This window comes from Equus caballus, chromosome 16 (genome assembly GCF_041296265.1).
Source record: "Equus caballus isolate H_3958 breed thoroughbred chromosome 16, TB-T2T, whole genome shotgun sequence".
NCBI classification, from domain to species: Eukaryota; Metazoa; Chordata; class Mammalia; order Perissodactyla; family Equidae; genus Equus; species Equus caballus.
This window is the reverse complement of record NC_091699.1, coordinates 12,710,908-12,738,548: the sequence shown is the minus strand read 5'-3', so window position 1 is coordinate 12,738,548 and position 27,641 is coordinate 12,710,908. Positions and strand designations below refer to the sequence as shown.

The window sequence follows — 27,641 nt, the reverse complement described above, 5'->3', positions numbered from 1 at the left end:
CCCAAACCTAGGAAAGGAAATCCATGTGGAAGACACTGCCAGATCTCCTAAATATGTCAATGTAAAAAGACCTACTGCAAGGCATATAGTAGTGAAACTGGCAAAACTGAATGACAAAGAAAGAATACTAAGGGCAGCAAGGCAGAAGGAAATAATCTACAAAGGAACCCTCATCAGGCTTTCAGTGGATTTCTCTGCAGAAACCTTACAGGCTAGAAGAGACTGGAATGACGTATTCAAATCATTGAAGGACAAAAACTTTCAGTCAAGAATACTCTATCCAGTGAAAACACCCTTCAGATATGATGGAGAAATAAAAACTTTCCCAGACAAACATAAGCTATGGGAGTTTGTAGCCATGAGACTGACCCCCCTACAAGAAATCCTCAAGAAGGCCCTCATACCTGAAAAAAAAAAAAAGGGAGAAAGGAGTTACAAAGCATGGAGTAAGGAGTTAAATGGTAGACAGAATCAGAGCAGGATAGCAAATACTCAAGTGTAGCATTAAAGACAAAGGGAAAGAAAACACCAAAAACAAAGATAATCTTGTCATTAACCACAAATTCATAACACAAGATGGAATAAGATTTGAGAAAAAACAACTTAGGAGGGGAAGAGGAAAGGACTGAATCGGTTTAGTCTAAGGAAATTAGAGGAGTTCAGAAAAGGGACTATCTTATCCATAACATCTTGAATACAAACCTCAGGGTAACCACTAAACAAAAAAGCACAACAGAGATACAAATAATAAATAAGGAGAAAACAAAGAAACAGAACATTAAAAAACTACATAACTTCATTGGTAGACCAAAATACACAGGACGAGAAACAAAGGAAAAGCAGGAGAACTGGAAAATGAGTAATAAAATGGCAGCATTAAGCCCTCATATATCAACAATCACCCTAAATGTAAATGGATTGAATTCTCCAATAAAAAGACACAGAGTGGCGACATGGATTAAAGAACAAGACCCAACAATATGCTGCCTCCAGGAAACACATCTCAGCTCCCATGACAAACACAGGCTCAGAGTGAAGGGATGGAAGACAATACTCCAAGCTAATGGCAAACAAAAGAAAGCAGGTGCTGCAATACTTACATCAGACAAAGCAGACTTCAAGATAAGACAGATAAAGAGAGACAAAAAGGGGCAGAATATAATCATCAAAGGGACATTTCATCAAGAAGACATAAAACTTATAAATATCTATGCACCCAACACAGGAGCACCAAAGTACATAAAGCAACTATTAACAAACCTAAAAAAAGATATTAATTACAACACAATAATACTAGGGGACCTCAACATTCCATTCACATCAATGGATAGAACATCCAGACAGCAAATCAACAAGGAAACAGTGGAATTAAATGAAAACCTAGACCAGATGGACTTACTAGACATATATAGAACACTCCATCCAAAAACAGCAGAATACACATTCTTCTCAAGTGCGCATGGAACATTCTCAAGAATAGACTATGTGTTGGGAAATAAGGCAAGCCTCAATAAATTTAAGAAGATTAAGATAATAACAAGCATCTTTTCCGATCACAATGCTATGAAGCTAGAAATTAATTACAAGAAAAAAGCTGAGAAAAGGACACAGATGTGGAGATTAAAAACAGGCTACTGAACAACCAATGGATCACTGAAGAAATTAAAGGAGAAATAAAAAAATATCTGGAGACAAATGAAAATGAAAACATACCATACCAACTCATATGGGATGCAGCAAAAGCCAGATTAAGAGGGAAATTCATCACAATAAGGCTCACGTTACCAAACAAGAAAAAACCCAAATAAGCAATCTCAAACTATAACTAACTGAATTAGAAAAAGAACAAACAAAGCCCAAAGTCAGCAAAAGGAGGGAAATAATAAAAATCAGAGCAGAAATAAATCCTATTGAAACAAAAAAGGAAGTACAAAGGATCAGTGTAATAAAGAGCTGGTTCTTTGAGAAGACAAATAAAACTGACAAAAACCCTAGCCAAACTTTAAGGAAAAAAAGAGAGAAAGCTCAGATAAAGAAAATTAGAAATGAAAGAGGAGAAATAACAACAGATACCACAGAAATACAACAGATTATAAGAGAATACTACAAAAAAAACTATATGCCAACAAAATGGACAATCTAGAGGAAATGGATAAATTCTTACTCTCTTACAACCTTCCAAAGCTGAATGAAGAAGAAATAGAGAATCTAAATAGACAAATCACAAGGAAAGAGATTGAAACAGCCATCAAAAGCATCCCAAAGAATAAAAGCCCAGGACCGGATGGCTTCCCTGGGGAATTCTACCAAACTTTCAGAGAGGATTTAATACCTATCCTTCTCAAGCTATTCCAAAAAATTAGGGAAGATTGAACGCTTCCTAACACATTCCGTGAGGCCAACATCACTCTGATACCAAAGCCCGACAAGGACAACACAAAAAAGGAAAACTACAGGCCAATATTGCTGATTAACACAGATGTAAAAATCCTCAACAAAATATTAGCAAATCAAATACAACAATACATCAAAAAGATCATACATCATGATCAAGTGGGATTTATTTCTGGGACACAGGGATGGTTACATCCACACATCAATGTGATACACCACATTAACAAAATGAGGAATAAAAACTACATGATCATCTCAACAGATGCAGAGAAAGCAGATGACAAGATCCAACAGCCAATTATGATAAAAACTCTTAAAACGGGGATAGAAGGAAATTACCTCAACATAAAGGCCATATATGACAAACCCACAGCCAACATCATACTCAATGGGCAAAAACTGAATTCCACCCCTCTGAGAACAGGAACAAGACAAGGATGCCCACTATCACCACTTATTTGACATAGTACCGGAAGTTTTGGCCACAGCAATTAGGCAACAGAAAGGAATAAAAGGAATCCAAATAGGGAGCGAAGAAGTGAAACTCTTGCTGTTTGCAGATGACATGATCTTAAATATAGAAAAATCCTAAAGAATCCACTGGAAAACTATTAGAAATAATTAACTACAGTAAAGTTGCAGGGTACAAAATGAACTTACAAAAATCATATGTGTTTCTGAACTCTAATAATGAACTTACAGAAAGAGAACTCAAGAATACAATTTCATTTACAATCACAAAAGGAATAAAGTACCTAGGAATAAATTTAAGGAGGTGAAGGACTTATACAATGAAAACCATAAAACATCATTAAAAGAAATAGATGATGACTTGAAGAGATGGAAAGAGATTCCATGCACATAGATTGGAAGAATAAATATAGCTAAAATGTCTATACTACCCAAAGCAATCTACAGATTCAGTGCAATCCCAATCAGAATCCCAATGACATTCTTCATGGAAATAGAACAAAGAATCCTAAAATTCATATGGGCAACCAAAGACCCCGACTTGCTAAGGCAATCCTGAGAAAAAAGAACAAAGCTGGAGGTATCACAACCCCTAAATTCAAAATGTACTACAAAGTCATAGTGATCAAAACAGCATGGTACTGGTACAAAAACAGGCACATAGATCAATGGATCAGAACTGAAAGCCCAGAAATAAAACCACACATCTACGGATGGCTAATCTTTGACAAAGGAGCCAAGAACATACAATGGAGAAAAGACAGTCTCTTCACTAAATGGTGTTGGGAAAACTGGACAGTCACACGCAAAAGAATGAAGTAGACCATTACCTCACAAAAGTAGGCCATACACAAAATTAAACTCAAAATGGATCAAAGACTCGAAGATAAGTCCTGAAACCATAAAACTCCTGGAAGATAATATAGGTAGTACACTCTTTGACACTGATCTTAAAAGGATCTCTGAATACCAGGTATTCTCAGACAAGGGAAACAAAAGAAAAAATAAACAAGTGGGACTTCATCAGACTAAAGAGCTTCTGCAAGGCAAAAGAAACTAGGATCAAAACAAAAAGACAACCGATCAACTGGGAGAAAATATTTGCAAATCCTATATCTGACAGGGGGTTAATCTCCATAATATATAAGGAACTCACACAACTGAACAATAAAAAAACAAACGGCCCAATCAAAAAATGGGTAGAGGATATGAACATTTTCCCAAAGATATACAGATGGCCAATAAACATATGAAAAGATGTTCAACATCACTAATCATCAGGGAAATGTAAATGAAAACTACACTAAGATACCATCGTACTCCTGTTAAAATGGCTATAATCACTAAGACTAAAATTAACAAATGTTGGAGAGGGTATGGAGAGAAGGGAACCCTCATACACTGCTGGTGGGAATGTAAACTGGTGCAGCCACTATGGACAACAGTATGGAGGTTTCTCAAAAAACCAGAAATAGATACACCATATGACCCAGCTATCCCAATACTGGGTATCTACTCCAACAACTTGACATCAACAATCCAAAGTAACATATGCTCCCCTATGTTCACTGCAGCACCATTCACAATAGCCAAGACATGGAACCAACTAAGTGCCCATCAACTGATGACTGAATGGAATACTACTCGGCCATAAAAAAAGACAAATTCATCTCATTTGCAACAACATGGAAAGACCTGGAGGGAATTATGCTTAGCAAAATAAGCCAGACTGAGAAAGACAAACACCAGATGATTTCACTCATATGTGGAATATAAACAAACACATAGACAAAGAAAATGGTTCAGTGGTCACGGGGTAGGGGGGCACAGCAGGGGAAGGGGAGCACTTACATGGTGACAGACAAGAAATAACATACAACTGAAACTTCACAATGATGACACTTACAAACATGTCTTTTTAGGAAAAACTGCAAATTTTTAATGGTGGTCACTAATTATCATCCTGCCCACCAAATGACAGTAGAAGGCTAAATAAAACACTTAAAGGCAGCCAGTTAGCAGCCTGTTTTACACACGCAAGATAAACATAAGTGAGTTGATCCAGTAGGCAAACATTTGTATCAAGGCGATGGCCGAGTGTGCAGCAGGCAGATGGTCTGCTGGGGAGATGCAGGGCAGACCCTTCCCTCAGTTCAGATGAGGTGAGAAAAGGTCAGTGGAGGATGAATGGTGAGAAGCAGCAGGAAGCCTCATATCGCTGATCAGCCCGTCTGCAGTCCTAGGATGGCAGAGCCCTGTGGGTGAACGCAAGGGCCAGCAGGGGATGAAGAACTCCCGCAGATTTCCAGACCCCAAGGAGGGTCCCAGCTTGGCCCTAATATCCCAGGAGTCTTTTGGCCTCTTCACTCTGGGCCTGCAGGGTCTCACTTGCATACTTCTGGAGGAGTTCCATCTTCTTCCTTCGAACAAGTGCCTCCTCGATCTGTGGACAGCAAGAGTAAAGGGCTCATGTTTCACTTCCCAGCAAGGTCCTCTGTGTCCTGCCAGAACCTAGCTAGGAGGGAGTCCTGGTGAGGGAGGCCACCGAGCTGCCCACTATCCAGAGTGGTCTCAAGAGGCCCACTATCCCACTGGAAGCATGTGAACAACAGACTGCGTGTCTGGTTCTTCTAAAGCAGATGAAATCCTGCCTTCTCTGGATTCCACACCCCATTATGAGCACAGTGACCAGTCCCATGTGGTCAGGAGTCAGAGCTGCCCTAACGGAGAGGAAGGACAAAGAAAACCAGCTAAAGGAGCCGGCCTGGTGGCATAGTGGTTAAGTTCACATGCTCTGCTTCAGTGGCCCAGGGTTCGCAGGTTCGGATCCTGGGTGTGGACTTACACACTGCTCATCAAGTAATGCTGTGGTCATGTCCCACACACAAAACAGAGAGAGATTGGCACAGATTTAGTTCAGCAACAAACTTCCTCAGCAAAAAGAGGAAGATTGGCAACAGATGTTAGCTCAGGGCCAATCTTCATCACCAAAAACCCCACAAAAAACAAAACAAAAGAAAACCCACTAAAGCACTCCGTGCAGCCTCCTTCAGAGGCAAGGCCCCTGGCACCTGGGAAGCTCCACCTATAAGGGAACTCCTGGCCTCTCCCCTACCTCTTGCTGAGATGGCACTGGGACGTGAGCGATGAACTTCTGCTGCCCGTCTTCCCCTCCTTTCTCCTGGATGCCTTCCTCATCGGACTACAAACAGAGAACAACCAAATTTCTGTGAGTAGGAGACCGTTAAATAAATGTTGGTACCACTATAACATTCACTACCCCGCAGCCGCTTAACAGGAACAAAGGGAATGAGTAAGCTCTGCACTCACACAGAAAGACACCCAAGACACGTCATTAAAGACAACAAGCGGCAGAGCACTGTGTGCACTCTGCCGCCTTTTATATGAGGAGAGAAAATAAGGACAGAAACTAGTGACAGCAGTGAGAGCTCAGTGGGTGGAGGACGGGGCTAGGAAAGAGAATCTTTGTTGAACATTTTTATATACTTTTTGGTTTTTGAATCTTCTGAATACATTATTTTTTTAATTAAATTTTAAAAATGTACCATACATAAAAAAAGATCAACTCAGAGGCTACATGAGTCAACAGCAATTACTAATGACCTAAGGAAATAACACGGAAATAATACTGGAAATAGGAGGAGCGAGGACTCTGTGAGGTGGTGGGGCTACTGTGCCAGTGCCAGATGCCCTGTGGCATCCTCTTCCCCACCAGCTGCCAGGGGCGCTGGCTAGAAACTCTGTGGTGGAAACTCAGATCGCTGCTGGCAGGAGCGAAACTGGTCCAAACACTTTGGGAAACCATTTGGCTGTATCCACTGAAGCTAAACACATGCCCACCCTACGACCTGGAAATTCCACGCCTTAGTGTCGACTCAAACAGCAGCAGTGAGCAAGGAAATCCACAGCAGCCCTACTGGCCAGAGCCCCAAACTGGACACTAAGCAAATACCCATGACCGTTCGACACAAAAGCATATGCGTGATTCCACTGATATATCAAGTTCAGAAACAGGTGAAAACGTAAGGGTTATCAGAGTTCAGAAGAGTGACACCCAGGGGCAGAAGCAAGCTTGTGGGGTGCTGGTCGTATTGTTTCTTCACCTGCTATTTGCTATATGGAGATGTTCAGCTTGTGAAAATTCACTGACCTAAACACTTACAACTTACGTACTTTTCAGTATATGGACTACTCAGCAATAAAAAGGAATGAATTCTTGAATTCAACAACTTGGGTGGATCTCAAGGGCACTGTGCTGAGAGTAAAGGCCATCTCAGAAGGTGACACACAGTATGATTCCATTTATAAAACATTCTCAAAATGACAGAATTATAGAGATGGAGAACAGATTAGAGTCTGCCAGGAGTGAGGGATGGCAGGTGGAGGAGGTGGGACTATAAAGGGGCAGCTTGAGGGGCGCACAGTTCTATATCTTGATCGCAGTGGTGCTTACAGGAATCCACATGTGATGAAAGACAGAACTCTACACGCTCATTACACCAAGTCAATTTCCTAGTTTGGTATTGGACCATAACTATGTACGATGTAACCACTGGGGGAAACTAGGTGAACGATGCACAGGCCTTCTCTCTATTACCCTTGCAACTTCCTGTAAATCTATAATTATTTAAGGAAAAAAAATCCTTAGTGGCTTTCCATTGCTCTTACGATAAAGAAAAACTCTCTTCACCAACTCTAGCTCACCCCACCTCAATCCTCTCTCACCTCCTCTCAGACCCAACAGCCCACACACTAAGCTCCAGCCACACTGGCCTATCACCTGTTCCTCACATGCCCAAGGAGTCTTTTGGAAGACACTGTTCCCCCTGCCTGGACACTTTTTTCTTACTGACTCTTTACTTGGTTAACCCTTCCTCGTCTTCCAGATTTCAGCTGAAGGGTCACCTCCCCAGGAAAGCCTTCACAGGCTCTCCCTGCACTATGCTCCTATCTCAGAGCTCCCGTCACAGCTGCAGTTTCCACTGTGTCTGCTTACGGAACTGTCTTCCCCCGGACTTTGAGCTACAAGCAGAGCTTGTTCACTGCCGTGCGCCAGCATGAGCCTGGCTCACAGCAGCCACTAACTAAACAAAAATCCACTGAAAAAGCAGATGGATACTTGCACCTAAAGAAAATCCTGCTAGGGCATGCTGCCATCCTGCTTCAAATGCATCACTGTCCCACCGCTCATCAGCCAGACCTGAGCATGAACCTCAGGTCTGCTATATTCTGTGTGATATTAACTAAGTCACTGAACCTCTCTGAGCCTGCTTCCTTGCCAGTGATGTCATGGCAAGCCCCTCACTAGGACCTGACCCATTGTCTATACATGGGTGATTCCACTCCCCTTTCTCAGTCCAGCAAATCAGCTCCATTTTGGACCTATCCAAGGAGCCAGGCCTGCATACAACAGGCCCTGCAGAGGAGGCAGAAGCCATAGGCTCTGCCTGAGAGGCAAGGATCACAGCTCCATTCCCAACTGTGACTCTGAGTAAGTCCCTTCTCTACTCTGGGCTGGTTTCTGTCTGTAAAACGGGGTGTTAAGACTAGAAAAGAGCTACTGGCACTGCCATTTAAAAAGAAATGATGAAGTCACGGGCTAAAACTCATATGGCTTCAAATGTGTTTATAAACCTAATTCCAGTATAGTCCATAGGGCCTATCTCCAAGAAACAAGAAAGTAATCCTGGTGTAAATCACAGTTTACCAACTGGTCTCACAGCCATTCCTTTCTGGAACCCTCCCTGTGATCCTAGGAGGTGATCTTCATCTCTATCTTCCAGGAGAGGCTGAGGCCACAGCTGGAGGTAGGGGCAGACCTGGGCTTTGACAGTGACCCCTGGTCTGTAAGCTGACATTCTTCCCTACCACTCCACCCAATCCTCCTGAGGCACAGGCTTCAGAGAGTGAGCAGAGGACAGTTGAGTGCCAGGGAGACCCTCGCTGCCCACCCAGTACCTCCTCCTCCGTAACAGCATAGATGTTGATCTCTTCCTCCTCTTCCTCCTCCTCTTCCTTTTCTCCTCTTGCTAGCCGGGCCTCTCTCTCTGCTTTCCACTTTTCCACTAATTCAGCTCTGACTGAAGACAGGGGAGAGCAGGTGTTATTTACTCTGGTCTCTAAATAAGCTTTAAATACTATGCAGGGCAAGGCCAAGACGTCCTCTCTGGAAAGGGACACCCTTCATTCTGCCCTGGTGGGTGGGAATCGGACGTGAACAGCAGTGTGGTCTTACAACAGCTACAAGGCAGCTTTTTAGGGGACGTCCCCAGATCCCCTCCCAGTTCAACCACCTGAGTGGGTTCCTGCACACCCACATGAAAATGGAGATGCAGTGGCACAGCATGCTGGAAAAGAGCTCAGACTCCTGAACCCCTGCTTGCAAAGCCCCAGCTCGATGCACTACATGACAATCAGCAATCACTGATGCCTCACAGGGTCGTCATGAGGCTTTGAGAGAATGTCCACTAAAGGCTTAGCACAGTGCTTGGCACAGAGGAGGCACTCAGAGAGGGACACCCATCTTGCTCTACAGTGACAACCTGTCAGCTGTGTTTAAAGCAGATCTAAAAGGTACCTAAATGGGCACCATTTCATGATTTCAAGAAAGGCCAGTTTGGGAAGGAGTTTAGATAGTGAACTCTGGCGCACAGGGACCACATCAGATGCTGCTCTTGTGGCTTCCCCAACCTGCTGCTTCTGACCCAAGACGGATCTGACTGCTTCAGAGTTATTGGAGGTTAGGTCACTAGCAGACCACTCCCTCTAAAAACCACTAGCAACGAAGAAAACTCCCTTCTGGCATAAAGCACTATTGAAAAACCCGTTTTCAAAGGAGAGAACAGAAACTAGGTGCCATCGACGATGAAGTGAAATGCCCGGAGACCTACGTTTCTTTTCATATTCTTGTTCCAAAGGTACAATAACACCATCGTCTTCATCTAGGTACCCATAGTATTCAAAATCAATCGCCTTCATGAGTTCAGCGCGTGTCTTTCTTGGAGGAGGAAGAGCTAAAAAAAAACAGCACCAACTTAGCTGAATGCCTCATCACAATCACACTCAAGCCTTCTCCCTACACAGTGTTACACAGGCACGTAGTACGTGTATTCGTGAAAATACCATGAAACAGGCACTGCTCTATACTAGTAGTAGGATTATGTAAATGATACCAACCTTTTTTACATCAACATTGAAAACTGTGACCCATATAGTCCATTACGAATCTACCCTTGGGGGCCGGTCCAGTGGCCCAGCAGTTAGGTGCACACATTCCACTTTGGCAGCCCGGGGTTTGCCAGTTCGGATCCCGGGTGCGGACATGACACCACTTGGCACACCATGTTGTAGCAGGCGTCCCACATGTAAAGTAGAGGAAGATAGGCATGGATGTTAGCTCAGGGCCAGTCTTCCTCGGCAAAAAGAGGATTGGCAGGAGTTAGCTCAGGGCTAATCTTCCTCCAAAAAAAAAAAAAAAAAAGAATCTATCCTAAGGAAAAAAAGAAGCTGTCAAAGCTTTATGCACAGAGATGTGCATCATAGCATTATTTATATAGTAGTAAAAACTTGGAATATCTTACGATTGTAAGTTGCAGGGTATCCCACAGCCCCAAGAGTGCTGTTTCACAAGGTGCTTTGATAACATAGGAAATGCCATAATGTCTAGTGACATTATGATGGGAAAACGTAAGTATATAGATGAGAAAAAAGAAACTATAAAAAAACAAAAAAGATAAAATGAGAAAGTCCTGAAGAAAACATTTTCAGACTAAGGATTACTAGTCAGGATATTTCAGTAATTCTTGAAAATCAAAAGGGAAATGAAAACCCAATAGATTGGTCAAAGAATAAAAGCTGATAATTTAAGAAGAAAAAAGTTCAAATGTATAAAAATTTCAATTAGCAGCTGAATTCATTATCAATTTCTTTAGTAATCAGGGAAATAAAAAATAAAAATAATATTTCTTTCACCCATCAGATCAGCAAAAATTTTATATGTATGAAAAACTGGACATCACTAAAGTTGTATCAAAGGAGTAATGATTCCATGAAGTATGATTAATCCACACCATGATACTCCTTAATCCTTCACATCCACTAACAGAGCTCTAAGCAGAACCATGGGAGGGTCAATGGACATCACAATACAACAGGTCTGGGAGAGCCACTGTGTTTTGGCAGGCCTCCACCTGTCACCCTGATGTTGGTCACAGCAACTCTGTCCACAGCTCCGCCACTCTGGGTCCACATCCCAAGACTCTATTGGCTGCACTCAGGACAGGGTACAGAACTGAAACCTGGCTGGCTTGAAGCACTGCATGCCTCCCAGCCACACGGAGTGGTTTAAGGACGGAACTATGATCCAGTTAAAGCCAACTAGACTCAATTCTGGGAATTTTGCTTGAACTGCTTGGGGGGAAAAATCTCTTGCTGAGAGAGACAAAATGTTTAAGTCAATGATGGACAACTTGCCACCACAAGCAGAGCGCTAGACAGAGAAAAAAGTTTATACAGTGGAAGTCAAAATTGCAACATGGAGAAATGTGACCTGGAATCAGCCACTCCTGAAAGCAAACTATGCACTTGTCAGTTATGTGAGCCAATAAATCCATTTTTCTGCCTGATGTGAACTGGGGTTGAGTCATCTGTCACTTACAATGATGAAGTTTAGCTGATACAATAAGCACAGAAGTGCATGGAAAAAGGCCTGGAAGGGAACGGACCAGAGAATAACGGTTACCAGTTATCTTTAGCAGGGAGACAGGGATGGGGGACCAAGGAGACTGCGCTGTCTGAATTATACTCATTAAGACTGACTCATACACTTTCCTGATTAAAAACAAGATCCATGGCTAGAATAAAAATAAATTTAGAAAAAATGTGTATGCAAAAAAAAAGTAACATATACAGGATAACTTCAATTTAGGAGCCCCCATGCATAGCCCTTTAAAAACTGGAAGGCAATTTGCCCCAACATGTCAACAATCTTCATCTACAAGCTGTGAACATGTGGCTGGTTTTTTTCTGACTTTCTGTATTTTACAACTTCTAATAAAATTATATTGCTTTCAAAATGAACGGCATGATATTTAAACCATGAACTATTTTTAAGTGATGTTAACGATGTATACAAAACCAGTTGCGGCATAATGAATTTAAAAATAAGCAGAGTTAAATAAAGGTAGAATTATATTTTTAAACAAATAGAAAAACTCACTGAGGGGCAAGCCCAGGGGCGCAACGGTTAAGTTCGCACTTCTGCTTCTTGGCGGCCCGGGGTTGACTGGTTTGGTTCCTGGGTGCAGACATGGCACCACTTGGCAAGCCATGCTGTGGCAGGCGTCCCACATATAAAGTAGAGGAAGATGGGCACGGATGTTAGCTCAGGGCCAGTCTTCCTCAGGAAAAAGAGGAGGATTGGCAGCAGATGTTAGCTCAGGGCTAATCTTCCTCAAAAAAATAAATTAAAAAAAAAACAAACAAAACACTGAAAGGAAACGGAGCAGAATGCCAACAGTGGTGAGAATACTGTTATCATTCTCTGCTTTTCACACTTTTTTCTATAAAGTGTTTAGACTACTTTTCTAAAAGGCAAAATTAAAATACACAAAAACTCCAGACTACTGGTTTCCAATTGCATGTTGGAAGGCCGAGGTTTGGCTGAAGTTCCCAGGGCCACGGAGGGAAAAGGCAGGAGCGTGAGGGCGCCTGGCTTGGATTCACACAGAGTAGCTCCACTTTTCTCCATTTTTATATACTGGGGTTTGGCCCAAGGTTTTGCTTGTCCTTCAGTTATAGTTTTTTCAAATAATAACTAAAACACGAACTTGATTCAATGAACTTCAGACCCTGCCCAGATAATTTTGGGGAATTTCAAATACAGAAACTCTTCATTCAGACTGAGAGACTGGCACGTGCAAAGAGCGTGGAATCCGGCACCAGTCAATTTTAGATTCACTTTCTAGCTCCAGTTCTGCATCCCGGGTCTGTGACTTCAGTTGCCGGTGCTTAAGGTTTCTCATTTAAAATCTGGGAATAATAATTCTGATACTACAGGGCTGTTGTGCAGCTAAGAAATAATACAGGAAGAGCACCTAGGACACAGCATGTCTACTGTTATGATGATTACCAAGAATTAGAGGCTAAAACCTTCACAAATATTAATTACTTACGTTCTTTTTCAAACAGCTCTCTAACACCAGGCAAATCTTTTGCTGCTCCAAAGTACTTGTAACCTCGATTTCCTGGGACTTCTTTCCCTTCATGATCCAGCATTTTAGGGCCAACTTTCTTATTGGGAAGGAAAAAGAGAAGGTGGATCAGATCCTTAAAGCCACTATTTATTTCCATATTTGCAAATATATTTTAAGATAATAATGCTAACCATGGAAAATATTTATGTACAGAGAAATATTTAGATACATTTTTTTATCCCTTAAAAATCAACCTAAATACCTAACAGTAGAAGGATGATTTAAGTGAACTGTAGCATGGTCACAGATGGAATATATTCTAGACCTTAAAGATGATGGTTCTTATGAAACTCTTATATTGACTTATGTCCAGAGGATGAAAATCTATCCATTAAAAATGATGATGTTGGGGGGCCAGCCCAGTGGTGTAGCAGTTAAGTTCATGCACTCTGCTTTGGCGGCCTGGGATTTGTCAGTTCAGATCCTGGACACAGACCTATGCACTGCTTATTAAGCCATGCTGTGGCAAGGGTCCCACATATAAAGTATACGAAGATGGGCATGGATGCTGGCTCAGGGCCAATCTTCTCCAACAAAAAGAGGAGGATTGGTAGTGGATGTTAGCTCAGGGCTAATCTTCCTCAAAAAAAACCCACAAAAAAACAAAAATTAATGTTGACAACTACATGTGGTATGTGATGCTGGACTAGGTCCTGTGATTGAGGGGGAAATGTTATAAAGGACATTATTGGGAAAATTGACAAAACAGCCAAGTGGACTAGATAAAATGACTGTATCAAAGTTAAATGTCTTAAACTTGCTAACTTTACCATGGTTATAAAAGAGAGCGTTCTGATTAAGAAATACACATAGAATTATTAAGTATTAAGGACCATGATGTAATTAAGCTTCAAATGGTTCAGAAAAGATAAATCTCAAGGTACACACAGAAAATGATAAAGGAAAGTAAGCAAAATGTTAAAAACTGGTTAAGTCTGCATAAAGGGTATATAGGAATTCTCCATACTTTGTTGCAACTTTTTGTGAGCTCAAAAATGCTTTTTAAAATAATTATATAAATGGTTATATATTGACATGAAAATACGCTCCTGATATACCATTAAGTGAACAAAGCATATAGTCAGAATATGAACCAACAGCTGTAAAAATAAACATATATATGCATAGAAAAAAATGCCAGGAAGACAAATAGAAAATGTCAATAGCAGTTATTTTGGGCTGGTAAGAAAATCTATAATATATTCTATATCATACGTAGAATATAATATTCACAAAATTTTTAACATTTTATAATTTTTATATAATTTTTCTTTTTTTGCATAAAAGTACATACTGTTTATATAATCAATGTTACAATTTTGAAAAGAAATACAAACTCTAGAACCAAAACCATACACACAGTATGATCTATTACGGCATTCACAGGGAAACGATGGAAGGCAATATCCAACTGGCTGAACCTAAGCAATGGGATTATCACTGCTGTTCTCCAGCTTATACTTTTCTCAACTTAATGTATAACTTTTTCTTTTTTTTTATTGTGGTAAAATACACATAAAATTTACCATCAACCATTTTTAAGGGCACAGTTCAGTGGTATTAAATATATTCCTAATGTCATGCAACCATCACCACCATCCATTTCCATAACTCTTCTCATCTTGTAAAACTGAAACTCTAAATGTATTACTTTTATACATAGAAAATGAAATAAATTCTTAAGCATTAAAAAAAGTCTAGAAAGAAACATATAAAAACATTAATGTTGACTTTGGGTGGTGGAATTTAAGAATATCTTACAAATTAATTTTGTCATGCTTCTGAGGCCACTTTTCTAGGAAGGTTAATAAACTTCTGCATTACTGTAAAGCAGTCCGACAGGAAACGAAATCACCATCACAGGGGCCGGCCCGGAGCTGCAGTGGTTAAGTGCACACGCTCCACTTTGGAGGCCCGGGGTTCAGTGGTTCGGATCCCGGGTGTGAACTTACGCACTGCTTGTCAAGCCATGCTGTGGAAGCGTCCCACATATAGAGTAGAGGAAGATGGGCAGGAATGTTAGTTCGGGGCCAGTTTTTCTCAGCAAAAAAGAGGAGGATTCACAGCAGATGTTAGCTCAGGGCTAATCTTCCTCAAAAAAAAAAAAAAATCATCATCACAGAACTGCTGAAGAAGTTAAATGAGAAAGTTCCTAGGGCAGTGCCTAGAACAGAACAGGTGCTCAAGAAGCATGAGTGCCTTTCCTACTGCAACAGGAAGAATAAATGCTTCTCTTTTACATCAGATACTAAACTAAGAATCACGGTTTTGTGTTAAGACTTTCATAAAGGTAAAAAGACAATCACATAGAAACACTGCATGTGTTTCTTACATAATATATTACAGCCCACTGATTGAACTTCTTGTTCAAATGAACTGAGGTAGATCTCTTCACAAATGGGTAGATGGGGCAGGACGTGGGGCAGTATTTTTCAAAGTTGAGACTCATTAGTGGGTCATAATCATTAATTTTTTAAAAATCAAAATAGAACAGAATAGAAAATATAAAAGTGCATCAACACATACTAAGTATTTTTTCAACACATTTTTGTGTGTACTGGGTTGTGATCCAAAGTGTGTGTGTGCGTGTTTTAAAGGTATGCTTTTTGGTGAGGAAGACTGGCCCTGAGTTAAGATCTGTTGCCAATCTTCCTGTTTTTTATTTTCTTTCCCCAAAGCCCCAGTACATAGTCGCATACCTTAGTTTTAAGTCATTCTAGTTCCTCCATGTGGGATGCTGCCACAGCACGGCTTGATGAGCGGTGTGTAGGTCCACGCCCAGGATCCGAACTGGCGAACCCCAGGCCACTGAAGCAGAGTGTGCAAACTTAACCACCTGGCCACGGGACTGGCCCCTGTGTGTGTCTGTTTTACAATGGGTCATGGTCCTAACAGCTTGAAAGCCACTGTTCTAGGGTATCGCATTTCTAAGAGTCCAAAGAAAGGAAAGAAGAGAGTGCCCCCAACGTCCCTTCAGGTAAAGATCCAATAATGGTTGCCCCAATTCCCAAGGAGTTCAGAGAAGGATGTGAGAGGGTCATGTCATTTTACGTAAGAGGTCCAGAGAGATTAAGTGGCTTACTCAAGAACATCTGGCTGGTAAAGGCAGATGCCCAGTCTGCTCTGAGGCCTTTGCTGTGGAGTCTTTAAGCCTCATCCGACCCATCCCTGGACAGGTTTCCTGTCTACGTGGAACAGGCACTTTTATGCCTTCTTTCATTTCCCGAGTGCCTACTCTGGCAGGCAAGGGCTGGGAGCTACAGCGGATGCAAAGTTGGACAGGACCTACCCAGCTTGCCAAAGCAGCTCACTCACTCACTCCCAAGAGCCTCTGGGCTGCTGCTCACTTACTCCATAATCAGGACCACCTAGTTCCTTGATCCGGACCTCCCAGTGTCCTTTCTCTCTTAGCAGTTTGTTAATTTCATCATTCAGGTCACGAATTCGGAATTCGCCTAAACCAGCTAGAAAACAAAATGATAATTTTTTCAAAATACCACTCAATGTCATACCCTTAAAATTGAATGTTAAAACCTACAAAGGTACACAACACGAAAATACTCATTTAAATTTACAAGAGTAACCATCAACACCCAAATAAATCATAGGACAAGGATTATAAATATGGTTCCCACCAGCGTAGGGGAAAAAACATCCTCAAAGAAAACTCCCACATTAGCAACAGAAGAAATTTAAACTGAAGCAATCCTGCAGTTCTATTTACACAACAATTAAAACAGCGTAATCGTGGAGCTCAGGAAACTCAGCATCCAATGCCAGCAGAGGTGGTGAGGCTGGCATAGGCATTGGTGCCTGGCAGCATTCTGTGTCGGTATAGTCCTTTCAGGAAAACAATGTGTTGCTAAATGGGAAAATCTTTTGGCAAAGACTACAGCCTGAGAATCACGGCGAAGGGACTAATTTAAAGGGATGTCCACAAGGGATCTTGCTGAGGTGTTGTTTACGGAGGCCAAGAGCTGAGAGAAGCTGGGGCAACTTACCACAGAGGGAAAACAATAAACAACCCTGATATTGAAATGAAACACCGTACGGCTGTTTCTAAGGGAGCATCCCTCCCTTTCTCCACTGAATTGCTTTTGTACCTTTGTCAAAAGTCATATGCGTGGCTCTACTTCTGGACTTTGTATTCTGTTCCATTGGTCTATGTGTCTCTTTCACCAAATCACATTAATACTGTAGCTTTGGGGCTGGCCCTGTGGCCAAGTGGTTAAGTTCGCGCATTCCGCTGCAGGCAGCCCAGTGTTTCGTCGGTTCGAATCCTGGGCGCAGACATGGCACTGCTCATCAAACCACGCTGAGGCAGCGTCCCACATGCCACAACTAGAAGGACACACAACTAAGAATATACAACTATGTACTGGGGTGCTTTGGGGAGAAAAAGGAAATAAAATAAAATCTTAAAAAAAAAATACTGTAGCTTTAATTAAATCTTGAAATTAAACAGTATGATTACTACAATTTTGTTCTGTTTCAAAATTGTTTTGGCCATTCTAGTTCCTCTGCCTTTCCATTTAAATTTTAGAAACAGTTCATCAATATATACAAAAAAATCCTGTTGGGATTTTGATTGTGACAGTAGTTGAAAAGAAAAGAACCTGACATCTTTCCTATGTTGAGTCTTCCCATCCAGGAACACTGTATGTCTCTCCATTTCTTTGGGTCTTCTTTGATTTCCTTCACCAGTGTTTCAGTTTTCATCATACGGATCACACATATATTTTGTTAGATTTGTATCTAAGTATTTCTGTATTTTGGTGCTTTTGTAAATACCACTCTTAAAAAAATGTTCTAGTTTCAAATTTCATTGCTAGTATATAAAAACAGAATTGATTTTTGTGTATTGACCTTCTATTCTGTGACCTTGCTAAGCTCAATTATTCATTCAAGAAATCTTTCTGTAAATTCCTTGGGAATTTTCTACACAGAAAATTATATCACCTGAGAATATGGCATTTTATTTCTTCCTTTCCAATCTGTGTATCTTTTATTTCCTTTTCTTGCTTTACTGCACTGCCTAGGAATCCCAGTACAATACTGAATAGAAGAGGTGAGAATGGTTGTCTCTGCCTTCTTCCTGATATTACAAGGACAGCATTCAATCTTTCACCATTAGGTATGATTCTGGCTACAGGCTTTTTTGTAGAAGTGCTTTATCAGGATAATGAAGTTCCTTTTTAATCCCAGTTAGCTGAGAGTTTTGTCATGAATGAAGGTTAAGTTTTGTCACATAGTTTTTCTGCATCTACTAAGATGATAATATGGTTTTCCTTCTTTAGAATGCTGATATAGTGAATTATATTAATTAATCTTTAAATGTCGAGTCGGTCCTGCATTCCCAGGATAAATTCCACTTGGTTGTGATGTATTATCCTTTTTATAAATTGCTGAATTTGATTTACTAATATTTTGTTGAGAACTTCTATGTTACCTTCATAAGGAATATTGGTCTATAGTTCTTCTTTTCTTATAACGTCTTTTTCTGATTTTAGTATCAATGTAACACATCCTAAAACCTATAAGATGAATTAGGAAGTGTTCCTTCTTCAATTTGCTAGAAGAAACTGTATATAATTGATACTCCTTAAATGTTTGGTGGAACTGACTAGTGAAGCGAAATGAGCCTGGAGTTTTCTTTGTTGGAAAGCTTTTAACCATGAATTCAACTTCTTTAATAGATATAGGATTACTCAGGTTCTCTATTTCTTCTTGAACAGTGTTTCTAAACAGCAGCACAACTGACGTTTTGCGTCAATTCTTTGTAGGATGCTTAGCAGCTCCCTGGCCTCTATCCACTAGATGCCAGTAGCACCCCTCCAGTTGTCACCATCAAAATTTCTCCACATGCTACCAAATGTCCCCTGGGGGGTGAAATTACGCCTGGCTAAGAACCACTTCTCTTAGGTGAGCTTTAGCGGGTTGTCTTTTTCAAGGAATGGCCCGTTTCATCTAAGTGGTTGAATTATGGGAATAAACTTGTTTGTAATATTCCCTTATCGTCCTTTTAATATCTGTAAAATCTGTAGTGATGTTCCCAATTTCATTCTTAATGTTCGTGATTTGTGTTTTTTTAGTCTGACTACAAATTTATCAATTTTATTGATCTTTTGGAAGAACCAGCTTTTCTTTTCTCTATTGATCTTCTGTTTTCAATTTAATTAATTTCTGCTCTTACCTTTATTATTTCCTTCTGTTTACTTCAGACTTAATTTGCTTTTTTTAGTTTCTTAGAGTAGAACCTTAGATAACGATTTAAGACCTTTCTTATTTCCTATTATTTTAGTGCTATAAATTTTTATCTAAGCACTGCTTAGCTAAATATCATAAATTTTTTCATCCCCTAAATTCTGACATTATGTTTTCATTCTCATTCAATTCAAAATGTTCTTTAATCTCCTTGTGATTTCCTCTTTGGCACATGGGTTGGATAGAAGTTTACTGTTTAATGGCCAAGTATTGAGGAATTTTCCAGATATCTTCCTGTTGTTGACTTCTACATTAAGTGTACTGTAATCAGAGAACATACTGTGTATGACTTCAATTTTTTTTTTTTAAGATTTTATTTTTTTCCTTTTTCTCCCCAAAACTCCCCAGTACAGTTGTATATTCTTAGCTGTGGGTCCTTCTAGTTGTGGCATGTGGGACGCTGCCTCAGCGTGGTTTGATGAGCAGTGCCATGTCTGCGCCCAGGATTGGAACCGACGAAACACTGGGCCGCCTGCAGCGGAGCGCACAAACTTAACCACTCAGCCACGGGGCCAGCCCCAGACTTCAATTATTTTAAGTTTGCTAACATTGGTTTATAGTCAAGAATATATTCTATTTTGGTGAATGTTCCATGTGCTCTTAAAAAAAGAAAGTGTATTCTTTCACATTGGGTGGAGTGTTGCTAGGTGGAGTGTTCTATAAACATCACTTCGGTCAAATTGATGGGTACTGTTGTTTAGTTCTTCTATGTCCTTACTGATTTTCTACTTGTTCTATTGATTATTGAGAAAGGAATGCTCAAGTTCCCAAGTCTAAATGTGGATTTGACAATCAAGCAATTTAAGCAGACAAACTGCTTACCATTTTGAATCTGAGCCACTTTTTTAGAGATCTCTCCAATGATCTGTGAAAAAAATAAAATGTAATACATTTTTATGCTTTCTGAATATATCTGAAAGCACAGGAAAAATATAATTCAAAATTAGTAACTAAAAATACTTAGAATTCTGGTTTAAGAGTCATTTAGATAATAAGTATTGAGAGAGTTGTTACTTCTACTAAGATCAGATTCACCCAGAATTTACCTGTCGTCTCCACTTCTCAGCTTTGGGCAGCTCAGTACATTCTGAGGCGAGAAAGGGTCTTCGCTCCTAAGGAGAAGCAAAATATACATGTAGCCACTGTACTATATGAAGTTACAAGCTTCATGCAACATTCAACTGATTCAGGCTTAAAGTCTAAGGCGTCTAACGGTCTAAACACATTTGAAGTTGCAGTTCCAGATGATCTTCATCAAGCCTTAAACCTCACTCTACAATCTTTCCTTAGGAAACAACTATCAGGCAAAATCATTCATTGCATTGTATCTAGTACACTGAATAACTATAAACAACTTAAAACACACATATCAATGGAATGGAATCAAAGGCCCAGAAATAAACCCACACATCTACGGACAGCTAATTTTCAACAAAGGAGCCAGGAACATAGAATGGAGAAAGGAAAGTCTCTTTAATAAATGCTGTTGGGAAAACTAGACAGCCATGTGCAAAAGGAGACCATTACGTTAAACCATACACTACAATTAACTCAAAATGGATTAAAGACTTGAATCTAAGACATAAAACCATAAAATTCCCAGAAGGAAACACAGGCAGTAGCTCTCTGAGATTGGCCTTAGCAGTATATTTTCGAATACCCTATCTGCTCAAGCAGAGAAAATAAAAGAAAAAATAAACAAATGGGACTACATCAAACTAAAAAGCTTCTGCACAGCAAAGGAAACCATCAACAAAACGAAGACAACCTGACAACTGGGAGAAGATATTTGCAAATCATATATTTGATAAGAGTTTAATATCTGAAATATATAAGTAACTCATAACAACTCAACAAAAACAAAAAACAAAAACCCAATTAAAAAATGGGCAGGGGATCTTAAAAAACATTTTTCCAAAGAAGATATACAGATGGCCAACAGACACATAAAAAGATGTTCAACAGCACTAATCATTAGGGAAATGCAAATCAAAACGACAGTGAGCTATCACCTTACGCCAGTCAGAATGGCTATTATTAAAAAGACAAGAAATAACAAGTGTTGGAAAGGGTGTGGAGAAAAGGGAACCCTCCAACACCGCTGGTGGGAATGCAAATTGGTGCAGCCACTATGGAAAAGAGTATGGAGATTCTTTGAAAAACCAAGAATAGAACTATCACGTGATCCAGCTATTCCACTTCTGGGTATTTATCCAAAGAACAGAAAAACACCAATTTGAAAAGATATATGCACTCCTTCATTGTATCATTATTCACAATAGCCAACACTTGGAAAGAACCTAAGTGTCTGTCCATAAATGGATGAATAGATAAAAGAAGATGTGGTATATATACACAATGGATTACTACTCAGCCATAAAAAAAAGATGAGATCTTGGGGCCAGCCCCATGGCCTAGTGATTAAGTTCGGTCTGCCCCGCTTTGGTGGCCCAGGTTCGGTTCCCAGGTGCAGACATACACGACTTGTCTGTCAGTGGCCGTGCTGTGGCAGCAACCTACATAAACAATAGAGGAAGATGGGCACAGATGTTACCTCAGGGCGAATCTTCCTCAGCCAAAAAAAAAGATGTGGGGCCAGCCCCGTGGCCAAGCGGTTAAGTTCACGTGCTCCGCTTCAGCGGGCCAGGGTTCAGATTCTGGATGCGCATCTGGTACTGCTCATCGAGCCATGCTGAAGCGGCATCCCACATGCCACAACTAGAAGGACCCAGAACTAAAAAAAAATATACAAGTATGTACTGGGGGCCTTTGCGGAGAAGGAAAAATAAAATCTTAGGAAAAAAAAAAAAGATGAAATCTTGCCATTGTGACAACACAGATGGACCCTGAGGTCATTATGTTAAGCAAAATAAGTCAGAGGAAGAAAACCAAGTATCATATGATTTCACTCATACGTGGAAGATCAACAACAACGACAATGAACAAACACATAGACACCGAGATTAGATTGGTGGCTATCAGAGAGGAAGGCAGGAGAGGGTAGGGCAAAAGAGGTAAAAGGGCACCTGTGTACAGTGATGAATGGCAATTAGATGGTGGTGAACATGCTACAGTTTTCACAGAAATCGAAATATAATGATGTAAACCTGAAATTTATATAATGTGATAAGCAAATATTACCTCAAATTTAAAAAAAAAAAAAGATAGCTATCAGTGTTTAGAAGAAACATATGTACAGTCACGCGCCACATAACAATGTTTCGGTAAATGAAAGACCACATATATGATGGTGGTCCCATAAGATTACTACCGTATAGGATAGTATAGGCTATGCTACCTAGGTCTGTGTAAGTACACTCTGTGATATTCACGCAATGACAAAATCACCTAACAATGTGTTTCTCAGAATGGATCCCCATTGTTAAGTGATACATGACTGCATATATGTATGTGTGTGTGCATAATTTAAAAAAACAAACAAAAATATTCAAAGAATGGTATATATTATCCCTAACCTGGCTGAGTCTCCATTAGTTGAGATCATTTACTTGTTTCAGCTTAGAGATGTTCCCCACAGTACACTCCACTTCCTATTATTCAATATTAGACAGAGCTGGGATAATATGGGAAGCCAATCATCATATCACAGAGGAGACAGAAGAACAAGCAGCCAGATCATCACACTGCCCCAGCTATAGAGATACACCTGAAATTCCAGTGTATAGACTCCTAAGAGTGTCAGCAAGTATAGACGAGAAATAGGAAGATGTGGAGTTGGAAGTCTGCTCAGGAGGGACTTTCACTGCATTTGCTCTGGATACTTTACGTTCATGAAGATTTACACCAACCTTCACTTTTCCCTCTTCCAGCTGAGCTTGGCGAAATCTTGCTAAGGCCGTCCTACCAGGAAAAGAGAAGACTCCATCAGACCCTATTCACAGATTTCTTATCACCCAAGTTCTTGGATGGGCTAAATCTGCTCATGACCACACTTAATGTCCTTCATATATATATAGTAATTAAGTAACCACAGAGAAGTTATGGGCTTCCATGTTCCAAAGATTAGGGCTCATAAGACCATTTGTGTTTTTGAACACCCAAGCATCTATTTTACTTACACTGCATTCAAGGACTGTGGGAAAACTCTACTTATCATACATTGTAGTGAGCAACACAACTAGATGTTAAAGACTAATATCATGGGGTACCCCAGCTGTCACTCTCACAGCCCCTGCACCATCCCCAGATGAACGAATGTTCATCCAGTATAAGTTCTGGGAGCTGACCGAAAACACTAATGGGGAAAACAAATGGGCAAATATGAGAATACCATTTTAACACATGTAGAGAAAGAAACAGCTACCAAAAGGCTCAAACACCAAAAGGACCAAACACAACAAGAGTTCTGTAGTGGTAATTAAGTTACATAAAATCTACAGACAAAATCGAGTTGATACTTACATGGCCTTTTCTGCATTTCGGGCCTAAAAGGAGAGAGAAGAGAAGAAAAATGCTTAAAACACCTTTTTTTTCATTTACCTTTTAAAATTTCAAAAGGACACAGTCACAAGCAGAATGCTTGAACCTAGTATATGAACACAGTAACAACAAAAAAATGGAAAGATGTTCAAATCCTGTGACTGACTTTATGCTGCTCCCTCTACCTAAAATGTTTACTTCTCCACTATCCCCACCCACTTAGATCTGGCTCTTATTCATTTTTCAAAATTTACCTGTGTCATCACCATTCAGAAAGTTCTTCCATGACCCCTTCTTCCCAGGTAGGCTGTCGCCCTTTGTCTGGGTTTATACCTACCATGGCACTTTCCACCCAGCATTATAATTATCTGTTCCCTGTCAGCAGAATTTGAGGAAGGAGGGGCTGGTTCTCACAAAGTGAGTTTTGTGTAAGTACTGTCACACCGCTGTCAAATCAATTATCCCTGAAACACAGAGTCAGGCAGGGAACATATTTTCTGGGTTGTAGTATAAGTAGAAAGAGTGCTTGCTGAGTCAGGGACTTGCATTTTACTCCCAGCTCTTCCACTTACCATCCCTGAGAAGTAGTCTCCCTAAGCCTCAGTTTCCCCATCTTCACAGCAGGTATCATACCTCTTATCTCAGAGATGTCATGATGATTTAATGAGATAAATACACGAAGACATCAGGTATGCAATTTATAGATGCTCAGCAAATGTGAACTCAATTTAAATCTCCTTTCTGACCCTACCTTTCAATGGACACAGAAACAAACTTGGCAAATGCTTGGTGGATAAAGGAACACAATATCTACCGAGAAAAAAAGCAGAGAGCCTCTCCCAAAGGAAGCCATCATCTTGAAGGCTGAGGCTGTCCTACCTATTTCATTAAAGCATATAGATTCTAAATATTTAACTCAGCGTTTCTCGATGCTTACTCCATGCTTTAAACACCATGCTAGGTGCTAAGAATTTGGCCATGATTCTTCCTTTTGAGGGAATTCATAGGAACTTCACCCCAAAACAATGAATCAATGTAATAGGGTTATGAACCCAGGGTGATGGAAGCCCACAAATATGAATGTGTGGTGGTGACAATATATAAAATACCCAGTAATTCCTGTAGCCAGAAATATCCAGGCCCACGGATCTTTCTCCCTGCTAGGGAATGGAGACAGGAGATTCTCTGTGCTCGTCAGAGTTCAGAAACGAAGATCCTCAAGGCTGAATAGGACAGTATGAAGCAGTAATTTGGGGCACATCCTCCCACAAAAAGGGCTGCTTCTAGCCCACTGGTTTCCCTCCTCGGGATCTTGTGCTCATGAATCTATAACGGCTTCCAATGCATCTTCTATAACCTCACTACAGCGTCGCGTGCTTTCTCATGGGGCTTCACTTCATGAAAATATTAGAGCAGCCGACATGTACGAGTATCTTCTTTGTACCAGCACTACATGCATTCTCATACTTACACATCCTTAGCACTTCTCGAACGAATGAAGAAGCCAATGAACCGCGCAAGACCACAGAGATCACACCCTCATGCAATGACACTACGCCATTCATTCAATTGTTACTGAACACCTACAACGTGCGACACTGTCAGACATTAAGGAAGCAATGGAGAAAAGACTATCCTCGTGAAGCTGAAATCTTCTGAGGGAGACCGAGAAGAGACATAAACCAAATAATCAAGAAACATACAGTCACAACCGCTGCTCATCTCCCCTACGGGACCTGGGGGCAAAGGATCTGGCCCACGCCAGGCACCGTGACTCGGAGCCGATCCTTGAGCCTCTCTGCGCCTGAGTTTTCCCCATCGATAACGTAAAGCGCTTCATCGAGATTACAACACTGTCGGAGGTGGTAACCCGGATCCCGGGGTTCCATCGCCTCCTCCAACTAAAGCGAGGCAGGAAGGGAATCCCCCAGTCACAGCCAAGGAGCCCGAAGCCCGCAGTGACGCCGGGCAGACCCCTGGGCCACGAGCCCCGCCCGGGGGTGGGGGTCCTCGCAGCGCGCCCACTCACCCCCTCTCTACTCACCATGGTGCGAGGCGGGCGCCGCCCGTGGGCCGCGCGGCCCAAGCCCCGGGAGCTTCACGGCCGCAGGCGAGGTCAACCTGACGGGAACTGAAGATTCTAACTGACCACACCACCGATTTTTCTGTCGGAAGGACAAATGGGAAGATACGGGAGGGGGACCGGAAATGAAACCGAGAAATGGCTGGGGTAAGAAGAGGAAACGCAGGCGCGCTTCTGCAGTCGGCCTTTCCTCGGCGTCTGGACGTCGCACCAACGCGCAGGTACGTGGGCAAGATTGCGCCTGCGTAGTGGGGCCGACAGTTCTCTGACTCAGCCCCGCGGCTGGTTTTGCTCTCGCGGTAAGAACCGCGAAATTTCTCGCGTTAACTATTGGTTGTGTGGACGCGGGCGACGCCGACTGTAATTGGGTGGGATCTGGTTGCTGCTCTACGTACGCTTCTCTTCGCCTCCCCGTTTGCTGCTTCTGTGAGAGCCAACGTGCCGTTTTGGAAGTTCGTCGTCATCCCTCTGAATGGACCGAGTCCTCACAACTGTCCGGGGCCGCTGGACCGCAGCATCAGCCGCCCGCGTGGAGAGGCAGCTTCGGAAGTGGAAGCTGCGGTCTCCCGCTGCCCAGCGCCCAGACGCCTCTCTGGGCAGATCGCGGCGACAGCCTGTTCTCCAGGAGTCGGAGCTGGCCTGGCTTTGTAAACTCCTTCGCGTTTCCCTGTCATTTACTTGGGGCCTGTACTTTTTCGATTTTCTCCTGGAATCACGGGGCCTATCAGACCCTGACCAGTACTTGAGGTCACCCTCTTTTTTATTTACTTATCTATTTATTTAAGAGAGGGCTGCACAATCATCAGGTTTTTGGGGTTTTTTTAAGGGGAAGATTCGCCCTAAGCTAACATCTGTTGCCAGTCTTCCTCCTTTTTTCTTCTTCCGTTCCCCCTGACAAGGTCCCAGTACATAGTTGTGTATAGTTGTAAGTTCTTCTGCTTCTTGTGTGTCAGCCTCTGCAGAGCATTGCCTCTGACAGATGGGTAGTGTGGTTCCACGCAGCGCAGCGAACGTTAATAACCCCTAGGCCATCAGGGCTGGCTCCACCCTCTTTTCTTAAAAAAAGATTTTATTTTTCCTTTTTCTCCCCAAAGCCCCCCAGGATACAGTTGTTTATTTTTGTTGTGAGTCCTTCTAGTTTTGGCGTGTGGGATGCCACCTCAGCGTGGCCTGATGAGCGGTGGCATGTCGGCGCCCAGGATCCCAACCAGCGAAACCCTGGGCCGCAGAAGCAGAGCGTGCAAACTTAACCACTGGACCACAGGGCTGGCCCCTCCATCCTCTTTTAAAATAAGAAATTTAGGGTCCCGGAGAAAAAAGGGCACTTATTTGGAGGAGGATGGTTAGAAAGGTGGTATGTGAGTCATTGCCCAGAGAGATGTGGTCAGTGTGTCATGGGGACATTGCTGGTCAGAAGATCCTTAGGCAAGGACCAGGAAGACCGGGTAGAGGCCACTGATAGGAATGGTTCTGGTGGCTGGCTCCTCCCATGGGGTGTCAGCAAAGGAGTGAGCTATGGTGTGGAATTGAGGTGAGGGCCGGTAGCAAATTCAGCCAGGTACAGCAGCTCTCCCTTCCCAAGCATGGCGTCGGCCGTGGTGGCTTCCTCCACCAGAGAACCTAACCAATGGTGGGCACTCTAGCTGCAGCCAGGAGGCACAAGCCAGCGACAGAAGCAGCTGACATGTGGTTCAGGATCAGACAGGACAGACAAG

The 27,641-nt window shown here is 41.7% G+C and overlaps 1 protein-coding gene across 2 annotated transcripts; it reads right to left on the bottom strand.

Annotated features, from left to right (window-relative positions):
- Positions 1 to 4,780: 4,780 nt before the first annotated feature.
- ISY1 (ISY1 splicing factor homolog) lies at positions 4,781 to 26,145 on the bottom strand. 2 transcript variants are annotated; one of them, XM_001488818.5, is made up of 11 exons: positions 25,888 to 26,145; positions 23,826 to 23,848; positions 23,213 to 23,264; positions 20,450 to 20,515; positions 20,226 to 20,268; positions 16,491 to 16,603; positions 13,059 to 13,176; positions 9,777 to 9,899; positions 8,845 to 8,966; positions 5,981 to 6,067; positions 4,781 to 5,308 (listed from the first exon to the last, which is right to left on the bottom strand). In XM_001488818.5, exons 1-11 carry the CDS (start codon positions 25,888 to 25,890, stop codon positions 5,201 to 5,203), a joined length of 858 nt encoding a protein of 285 aa, XP_001488868.1. In that variant the 5' UTR covers positions 25,891 to 26,145; the 3' UTR covers positions 4,781 to 5,200. The 2 variants fall into 2 exon arrangements, with proteins under 2 accessions (XP_001488868.1, XP_070093259.1); XM_070237158.1 differs by lacking the exon at positions 25,888 to 26,145 and adding an exon at positions 25,547 to 25,671.
- Positions 26,146 to 27,641: the final 1,496 nt, after the last annotated feature.